The sequence below is a fragment of the Sapajus apella genome, unplaced genomic scaffold (genome assembly GCF_009761245.1).
Source record: "Sapajus apella isolate SASKATOON/1434 unplaced genomic scaffold, GSC_monkey_1.0 scaffold170, whole genome shotgun sequence".
Taxonomy (NCBI): domain Eukaryota; kingdom Metazoa; phylum Chordata; class Mammalia; order Primates; family Cebidae; genus Sapajus; species Sapajus apella.
Window position 1 is genome coordinate 601,121 of NW_022437110.1, and position 9,761 is coordinate 610,881.

Sequence of the window (9,761 nt, forward strand, 5' to 3'; positions counted from 1 at the left end):
GCCGCTGCCGCTGCCGCTGCCTCTGCCTCTGCCTCTGCCTCTGCGGGCGCTCGGAGGGCGGGCGGGCGGGCGCTGGGAGGCCGGCGCGGCGGCCGGGAGCCGGGCGCGGGCGGCGGCGGCGGAGCCGGGCGGGCGGGTCGCGGGGGCAATGCGGGCGCAGGGCCGGGGGCGCTTGCCCCGGCGGCTGCTGCTGGTGCTGGCGCTTTGGGTGCAGGTGAGCCGGGCGGCGGGGGCGGCGGGGGGCGCGGACGGGGCGCACCGGGCCGCCCCTCGGGGCCGGCGGGCACTGCCTGGGGCCGCCGCGGTTCGGAAGCCCTCAAGGCTGCGCGCGGCGGCAGGGGCTCCAGGCGGGCGCGGCTGGGTGGGGGCGGGGCGGCGGGGCCTGTTCCCCCACCTCTGGCGCCCGGCCCGCCGACCCCGGCCCGCGCCTCCCTCCGCTCTCCTGCTGCCTTATTTTTAGGCGGCGCGGCCCATGGGCTATTTCGAGCTGCAGCTGAGCGCGCTGCGGAACGTGAACGGGGAGCTGCTGAGCGGCGCCTGCTGTGACGGGGACGGCCGGACAACGCGCGCGGGGGGCTGCGGCCACGACGAGTGCGACACGTACGTGCGCGTGTGCCTTAAGGAGTACCAGGCCAAGGTGACGCCCACGGGGCCCTGCAACTACGGCCACGGCGCCACGCCTGTGCTGGGCGGCAACTCCTTCTACCTGCCGCCGGCCGGCGCTGCGGGGGACCGAGCGCGGGCGCGGGCTCGGGCTGGCGGCGACCAGGACCCGGGCCTCGTCGTCATCCCCTTCCAGTTCGCCTGGCCGGTACGTGAGCTACACCCCTCGCGCTCTAGCCCCTCCCTCTCCCTCCGCACCCCAGCCCCGCGCGCTCCGTGGCCCCCCCAGCACCTGCGGCCGGGCCTGCGTGCGGGCCGCGCGCGCCCAGGCGGGGTGGGGCCGGCAGGGGGCGCGTGCTCTGGGGGCTCGGTCCGCGCCTGGCCACGTGGGCGCGCGGGGGCCGCGGGGCCACTGGGAGCCGGGTCGCGGCGGCGGCGTTCCGCGTGCGCGGCGGCTTGCGGCGTGTGCCTGCGTCGTCCTGCGCGTGTCTGTCTGGGTGGGGAGGCGAGGCAAGGCGCCCCTGTCCCGGGCAGGCTGTGGAGGCAAGTGCGCAGCGCGTGCTGGGGCTGGTCTAGGGCAGGCCCTGACGGAGCCGCCCCGGGCCCGTGGCCAGCCTGCGCCTGCCCTGCAGTTTCCTGGATGCCCAGGGGGCACGGGCGGGCGCCATGGGACTTAGGCCTGGGAGAGTCTAACGCATAATACATGTCGGCGGAAGCCTCTGATCCAAGATTCCTCAGAAGCAGAGATAGCGGGATCCTGGTGCTGTGACCTTCTGTAGCACTATGCTGTTTGTGGGTTTGGTTTTTTTTTTGGTTTTGTTACTCTTGGGAGGGGCAGAAGCTAAGTTGGGGTTCCCTGCTCTACCCTGGGAGGTGGCCATTCAGGCAGGGGCCCTGGCCTGGGTATGGTGGGAGGAATTGGGGTAGGGATCTAGTGTCACTGGGAGACAGGTACTCACCCAGTGGTTCTCAGGGCGTGGGTGAGGGCTGGGTCGGCGGGTGGGTAGCGGTAGTGGGGCGGGCCCAGGCCTCAGGCGCCTGACCTCATTGTCTGGAGCAGGGCCTTGCCCTGGTGCCCGAGGTCCTTCTCTGCTTGGTCACTGTGCTGGGGGTCTGGAAGTGGGTGAGAGTGGGAGCAAGAGGGCCATGCCCACCTGTGATCAGGGAGTAGATGGAGCTGGGAGCCAGGCAGTGGTTCCAGCTAGCAGGAGGCACAGGAGTGTGTCCACCTGGTACCCTGGACCCCAAAGAGATTTCGAGTGGAGGACAGGCCCTGCCGGGTCTGGCTCTCAGTCCTGTGCTGTACCTTGGGAGCCCTGGCCGTGGCCTTGCCGGCTGCCCCATCCTCACCCCTTCCTGAGCTCCCCCTGTGGAAGCTGGCCACGGTCCCCTCTGGCCGTGTCCCCAACCCCTGAGCACCACTCAGCTGGGTATCCCTTGACCCAGGGCCTCAGAGTGGGGAAAGTGTCCCCCAGATGGAAAAGGCAGGGGCGGGCATGGGAGGGCCCAGGCGGTTGTGAGAAGCCCAGCCCCTCACCCCCACGTCGGCACAGGCAGGTCTGAGCAGGGCCGCAGCCTGTCATCTGCACCTGGGCCTGAGCCAGCGTGGCCCCACATCGCTACCTGAGGATGTGTTTTCTGCTCGAGCTGGCAGCAGGGGGTGTGGGGGCAGGGAGGTCTTGGAGGAATGTGGCGGGCTATCGCGTGTCTGCCCTGGCTCTTCGCCCTGCTGGCCAGCCGGTCAGGTGTGGGATGGGACCGGGCAGGCCCTTGCCTTCCTTGGAGCCCGGGCACTGGGTTTCGGGGCCAGCTCTCCTCCCTGCCTCTTGGTCCCAGCCGGTTCCTCGAATGCCCCAGGAGGGGGCAGTCGGCCTGTCTCTGGGTGGGGGACCAGGGCAGTGGCATAGCTGCGTGTTTGGGGGTGGCCCTGGTCTCTTGCTATGTGGCCAGCCTGCCAGGCAGGAGCCGAGCCGTGATGCCAGCATTCTGGTATTTTCACTTGGGCAGTGGTAGCCCGTGGCCATGCTGTCTTGGCTCGCTGAGGGTCCAGGTCTGTGCTGTGATCTGAGGCGTACGTGGTGGTGACAGGAAGACAGGGACTGAGTTCAGGCTCCCTGAGACCTGCAGAGGGTTTCGGCTGGAGGGTAGGGTGGCACCCTGCTCAAGCCTGTAGGACTCTTGGGCTCCCTGGAGTAAGGGGTATGAGAGAGCCTTGTGGAAGAGAAGCGGGGCATCTGGGCTCTGCGCGCACTCTTCCCCCTGGCCCCTGAGTGACTTTCCCACCCTGTGGTCTCTGGTGGTAACCCAGGCTTGGCCGGGTGGCCCCGTGGCCTGGTTTCTTGTGGCTGAGGTCTGTGTGCTGTCTACGACTCATGGATCTGTGCTGCTCTCGGACTCAGCTTCCCCCGGTGGGTGGGCCCAGGGTCTTGGACATGGAGAGGTGGTAGACTAACTGCCAGCAGGATGCCTGGGCCCCACCTCTCCTGGCTCCACTGCCAAACATCCCCAGGACCGCTGGGGTGTCCTGGTGGCTAGCTTGTAGCTGGTAGGGTGAGGCCACATTCTCCCAGTTGGTGTGTGTAGGCACCCCCAGGTGCTCTGTGGGCATGACAGGTGGTGATGGAAGTTTGGAGCGGAGTAGTGTCATGGTGGGGGCAGCAGGGAGCTTTGCCCTGGGGCCTGGTAGATGGCAGGCCTAGGGGGAATGTGCTGGCTGAGGGAGGAGCAGGGGGGTGGCAGTTGGCTGTGACCTGGGCAGCCAGGGCCCCGCCCTCAGAGGTGGAGCTGGAAGCCACACCTGCCTGGCTGTCCCATCTCTGGAGCCAGGAGCCCACCTGCCAGCGAGGGTCTTTCTTGCTCTGTCTCTTGCATGTGCGTGCTGGGCTCCAGGGCAGCTGTGTGGGGTGACGTGGCTGGAGCATGGTCCCCGTGGCAGATCTGGGCTTGTGGGGAGAGCAGGGCGGGTGAGGGCGCTGCAGATGTGGGAGGTAGGCCTGGGGCTGACCCTGTGTCCAGCAGCTCAGGAGGCCTGAGGTCCTGGGCCATAGGGAGGTGCTGGGCCGAGCTTTGCTCACCTGTGAAATGGGCATGGTGGTGTTTTTTCGTTGGGGGTCTCATGAAATCAGATAAGTCTGCTGAGCCCCCAGCTCAGACCGTACTTCTGCTCCCAGCCTGGCTCCCAGACCTGCTCAATTTCTCCCCTTCCCTGCCTTCCCTCCCCTCCCCTCCCTTACCCCCAGGGAGGAAGACTCTTACAGAACCCTCCCCCTGCATCCAGCCCCCCTAGGGCTCAAGGTGGGCCACGCTGAGGTCTGTGCTGCCACCTAAGCTGCTCGTGGCAGGTGTGTGGTTTAGCCCCACTCTACTTCCTGTCTGTACTGAGCTTGGGGCTGGGGCAGGCAGGGCCCTGGCCTCCCACCCTCCCTGCAGAGTGTCCCGTCTGTACACTGAAGACCACCCCTCCTTCCTGTCTGTACTGAGCTTGGGGCTGGGGCAGGCAGGGCCCTGGCCTCCCACCCTCCCTGCAGAGTGTCCCGTCTGTACACTGAAGACCACCCCTCCTTCCTGTCTGTACTGAGTTTGGGGCTGGGGCAGGCAGGGCCCTGGCCTCCCACCCTCCCTGCAGAGTGTCCTGTCTGTACACTGAAGACCACCCCTCCTTCCTGTCTGTACTGAGTTTGGGGCTGGGGCAGGCAGGGCCCTGGCCTCCCACCCTCCCTGCAGAGTGTCCCGTCTGTACACTGAAGACCACCCTCCTTCCCACGCCTGCCCACTGGGGACCAGGAGAGCTATCCAATCTGGCATGGAACGTGGGTGTCTGGGTTCCTGTGTTGGGTGGGCTTCGGTCTGCTCCTCCTGCCGTGGCCCTGTGGGGGGACTCAGGGTAGGTCTGCTTTGTAGATTGGGGGTCTGGTTCAAAGCTTTGGTATGGGGCAGGGTGGGGTTTTCAGTGCCCAGGCAACATGGGGGCCACAGGAGCCAGGGAGGGCTGCCTTGGCCAGGGAGGACCGGGGAGTGGGCTGGGGGTTTGTCGCGGGTTCCTCAGGGTGGGCTGGGGGTCAAGGAAGGCAGCGGGGCCTGGGGGCCGCAGGCCGGGGTGGGAGGAGACTGTCGCTCTCAGGGGGTGCTGCTCCATGGTGTCTTGATGAGAGGGGTGAGCTAGGCCCGTAAAGGGGCACTTGTGGAGCCGGGCTCCGGCCTGAGTTGCTGGTGGTGGGGTGGGGACAGGGAGACAATTATCTGCAATCCCAAGCCAAGCCAGGATCCCTATCCCCAGTCCCCAGGCCCGAGTGGCGTCCCTAACCCCAGTCCCCAGGCCCGAGCGGGGTCCCTTCCCCAGACCCCAGGCCTGAGCGGGGTCCCTATGCCCAGACCCCAGGTCTGAGCGGGGTCCCTATCCCCAGACCCCAGGCCTGAGCGGGGTCCCTATCCCCGGACCCCAGGCCTGAGCGGGGTCCCTATGGCCGGACCCCAGGCCCGAGTGGGGTCCCTATCCCCGGACCCCAGACCTGAGTAGAGTCCCTGTCTCTAGACTACAGGCCTGAGCAGGGTTGCTGTCCCCACATCCCAGGCCTGAGTGGGGTGTGGCTGGCATCAGTTGTACCCTTGGCTTTGTGGCAGGTGCTAGCAGGCCCCAGCCGCCACCGTCTTCACAGTGGGGGGTCTCGGACCTAGATGGCGTGTGCTGGGGATGGTGGGGTGCACCCAGGCAAGGCCTTGGCTGGTTTTTGGTGTGGAGCATCCGTGTCTGGGTCCCTGCATGGGGTGGGCTTTGGTCTGCCCCTCCTGCTGCGGCCCTGGGGCCCAGAGCCCAGGGGATGCTGTTTGCCCCCACCCCCTCTTCCCTCCCTCGGGCAACAATGATGGCAGAGGCCTGGGCCTCTCAGAAGCTCAGGTTTCAGGAAATGTATCTGTGCTTAGAGCTCCTGGCGCCTGCACCAAGCTCTGTGCTCCATGGGGGGCGGGAGGCTGATGTGGGAGGCTGAGGGAAGAAACCAAGTTGGGGTGTTGGCCCAGGGCAGCAGGGCAAGGAGGCTGTGTTGGCCTAGACAGCCAGGGCTCTGGGCTCTGGGGGTCCTGGGCTATTGGGGTGCCCTGGGCTTTGGGGTGCCCTCGACCTGAGTGGCCTGAGTTTTGAGATGCTGTAGATTGAGGGTACACTGGACAGTGGGGTGCACTGGACCTAGGATGCCTGGGCTTTGGAGCACCTCGGCTTTGGGGTACCCTGGGTCATGAGGTGTGCTGGGCCATGCAGTGCTTTGGGTTGTGAGGTGCTCTGGACTGGGGGTGCACTGAGCCACAGGGCTGTGGGGTGTACTGGTTCTAGGGTGCCCTGGGCTGTGGGATGCTCTGTGCTTTGGGGTTTCCTGGACCTGGGGTGTCCTGGGCTTTGGGTTGCCCTGGACCTTGGGGTTTGCTGGGCCATGCCGTGCTTTGGGCTGTGGGGTGTCCTGGGCTTTGGAGGCCCTGGACCTGGGGTGTCCTGGGCTTTGGGGTGCCTTGGGTCTTGGGGTGTGCTGGGTCATGCAGTGCCTGGGCTGTGGGGTGTCCTGGGCTTTGAGGTACCCTAGGCTTAGAGTGGAACATCTAATGCCATGTCTGCCTCTCCTGTGACTTGTGCCCCTGCGTGGGGGCAGGAGGCGGCTTTGGACTTAGTCTTGAGGGGTTGGGCTGTGGAGGATGCGATCAGATAATCAGGCCAGGCTTGCAGGGAGAGGCTTAGCTGGGCCTACAGGGATGAAGCCCTTCCCCCATGGCCTCCGGAGGCTGGTCAGGGGCATAGCCTCGCTAGGCTGCCTCAAGGAAGGGTTTGGGTTCCTCTTCCTGCTTGCTGGGGAACCTGGGCAGGTGGTGGGTCTCTGACTGTCCCCAGACCCCCAGTCCACCCTGCCCCCATTGCCCCTGCTAGCCCCAGGCCCACATCCCCACAGGCCCAGCCCCATTCCTGGAAGGGCAAAATATGCCCACCCCCAGGCCCCCCCAACTCAGGCCCTCGTGTCCATCCTGTTTTCCAGGGGTTTGGTGTTGATGAAACCCTGTCCCAGTCCGTAGCCCCCCAGGCAGGAAGGACAGGGGTGAGAGGTTGCTATTTGCAAAGGAGGCAACTGAGTCCTAGAGGCTGGCCCCTGGGGAACAAGAGGAGCTGGGAGGGCGCGGCAGGTGGGGTGAGGCTGCAGGTACCGCCCTGTGAGCCGGCTCAGGTTCTCTCTGGATGACTGTAGGCACCCCAGCTGGCGGGCGGTGGGGCCCTCTAGGCGGTGGGCAGGCGTGCGTCCCTGTGGGAGCACGTAACCAGAGCCCTGGGCTCAGGCGAAGGTGGCAGTAATCCTACCTGAGCGGCTGGCATGGGGTTTCCTGGGAGTGGAGAGGAGCTCCCTGCTGGCCCCGAGGCCCAGGTGTGGCTGTGCAGGGAGACCAGGAGGCCTGGCTTTCCTCTGCCTGCCCCGTGGCCGGAGCTGCTCTCAGACCCATGCTGGCCCCATTCTCTCACCCCACTGTTGCCGCTTCCTGGCCCTGCTGGTTCCTGTCCAATGGCCAGAGTGACTGTTAAAACCTGGTGGGGGGCCGGGCGCGGTGGCTCACGCCTGTAATCCCAGCACTTTGGGAGGCCGAGGCGGGTGGATCACGAGGTCAAGAGATCGAGACCATCCTGGTCAACATGGTGAAACCCCGTCTCTACTAAAAGTACAAAAAATCAGCTGGGCATGGTGGCGCGTGCCTGTAATCCCAGCTACTCAGGAGGCTGAGGCAGGAGAATTGCCTGAACCCAGGAGACGGAGGTTGCGGTGAGCCGAGATCGCGCCATTGCACTCCAGCCTGGGTAACAAGAGCGAAACTCCGTCTCAAAAAAAAAAAAAAACCTGGTGGGTTCCAGACCTCACTCAGACCCCCTGTAGTCACCCACTTCGCTTAGCCTCAGGAAGGAAGTCCGTGCTGGGCTCTGGGTCTATGGCGTGACCCCACTGTCCCTGTGGGCTATGCGCTCCCAGCCCCTGGGCCTCCTTGTAGGGTCTGCCATGCAGCTCCCTCACTTCCTCCCCAACACCCTGCAATCTCAATCCCAGACATCACCCCTCTGAAGTCTGGCCTGGCCTTCTTTTTTTGTTTTTTGAGACTGAGTTTCACTCTTGTTGCCCAGGCTGGAGCGCAAAGGCACAATCTCTGCTTGCTGCAACCTCTGCCTCCTGAGTTCAAGTGATTCTCCTGCCTCAGCCTCCCAAGTAGCTGGGATTACAGGCACCTGCTACCAAGGCTGGCTAATTTTTGTATTTTTAGTAGAAATGGGGTTTCACCATGTTGGCCAGGCTGGTCTCGATCTCCTGACCTCAGGTGATCTGCCCACATCGGCCTCTCAAAGTGCTGGGATTACAGGTGTGAGCCGCTGTGCTTCGTTGGCCTGGACTTACCAGAACAACAGCCCCTGCTCCCTGCCACTTTCCCCAAGTCCCACTGGCCAGAGGTTGTCCTCCTTGGTGGCAAAGCCATGCCTGCTGCATACTTGATGTCAATGAAGGAGCCAAACGCCAGATGCCTGGGAAGCGGCTGGGTGCTCCTGCTGTCACCAGGGGTGGGGAAGGGCTTGGTCAGGTGCCACCTCGAGGTTGGTGCTCCAGGAGGACAGGGGTGGACAGGCTGGAGTGGGTGGGTAGGAGCCTCGGAAGCCTCAAGGGTGCTCTGAGCTGGTGGGCTGTGGCTGGAGCCCTGGTGGGGGTGTGGCTGGAGCTGGGGAGGGTGTGGCTGGAGCCCTGGGGGGGGTGTGGCTGGAGCTGGGGGAGGTGTGGATGGAGCCCTGGTGGGGTGTGGAGGGAGCTCTAGGAGGGTATGGATGGAGCTCTAGGGAGTATAGACACAGTCCTGGGGGGTGTAGACAGAGCCCTGTGGAGGGTGTGGATGGAGCTCTGGAGGGGTGTGGACGGAGCCTCGGGAGGTATGTGGACATATCTTTGGAGATCTCCCGGTTCCGTGGGCAGGGCTTTGCTGGCCATGATGGCCTGAGGGAGCCTTGGAGACGGGCAGCTACTTGACCCTGTAGCCTGGTGGAGCCATGTGGGATGTGGGAAAACGGGTTTAAGGGAGACTTGAGAGGTGGGATTGAAGGCCTGGTGACAGCCTGCTGTGGCAAGGGAGGGTTCTGGAAGCTGGTTGGGGATGGCTCCCCACTTCTAGCCTGTGCTCCCTGCTGGTGCTCTGGAAGCAGGGGCTCAGGAGGGGGTGCCAGGGTGTGTACAGCTGTGAGGCACAGGGTAGGTCCCAGGTGTCCATATTTGAGTGACAGTCGGAGGTGTGGGGCGGGGGACTGGGGAGAGTCCTGGAGGCCAGGCTGGGTGTGGCTGACAGCAGGTTGGTTAGGCAGGGGCTGGACATGGGAGCGCAGTCTTCTGCGACGTCCTGGGAGGCCAGGCCTGTCCTTAGCTGGATGGGACCAAGGCACCAGGGTGGGGCTGGGGTGGGGACCAGGGAAGGGCTGGCAGGCATGGGGCTGGGCCTTGCAGGGAAATGTAGGGCCCTGGCTCAGTGGGGAAGTGTGGGTTAGGGTTGGTTTTCCCCAGCGCAGCTGGGCCTTAGGGCTGGGTGGATGGGGGTGCTGGAGAGGAGTGGGCCTGGCTGCACCCACTGCCCAATGCAGCATCCCCCAGGGCAGGAAGCCAGCAGCCCGAAGGTGGCTCAGCCCTAGCCCCTTCCTCTGGGCCCCACCTGGATGAAGCCAGGGCTGGGCTTGGGCCAAGGGCGTGTCAGGTGGAGCTATGGGGTTCCTGGGTAGTGAGGGCCGAGAGGCTGTGGCATGTGGTGCCCGGTGTTGGGCAGTGTGGGACGTGTCCCAGGGTCCCTCGTGTCTGAGCACATGCCTGTGACTGACAGTCTCTGTGGGCTGCGCTGGGTGGAGTAGGAGGCTGGCCGTGTGGTCACTTTGCTTGGCTGACAGCATCATCTGTCACCATGGCTGGTGCACAGGGGCCAGGTGTTCTGAGGGCAGAGGCAGAGTGGCCATGGGATAAGGCTGTGCTGGAACAGTTCTCCGGCCTCTTGGCCTCGGCTTCCTCAACTGTATTGCGGGCGCCCCTCCTGCCCCCGTCCTGTGGGGTAGAGGGAGGTGTGGGTTTGCCTGTGTGCCCCTCCTGCCCCCGTCCTGTGGGGTGGAGGGAGGTGTGGGTTTGCCC

The 9,761-nt window shown here is 65.2% G+C and overlaps 1 protein-coding gene across 2 annotated transcripts in view; it reads left to right on the plus strand.

Annotated features, from left to right (window-relative positions):
* The first annotated feature begins 87 nt into the window (after positions 1-87).
* Positions 88-9,761, plus strand: part of JAG2 (jagged canonical Notch ligand 2) — a 25,742-nt gene continuing 16,068 nt past the window's right edge. For both annotated transcript variants that reach the window (XM_032267594.1, XM_032267595.1), the window contains exons 1-2: positions 88-214; positions 461-811. In XM_032267594.1, coding sequence (XP_032123485.1) covers positions 149-214; positions 461-811 — 417 coding nt within the window. In that variant the 5' untranslated portion in view covers positions 88-148. The remainder of the gene's footprint in view (positions 215-460; positions 812-9,761) is intronic.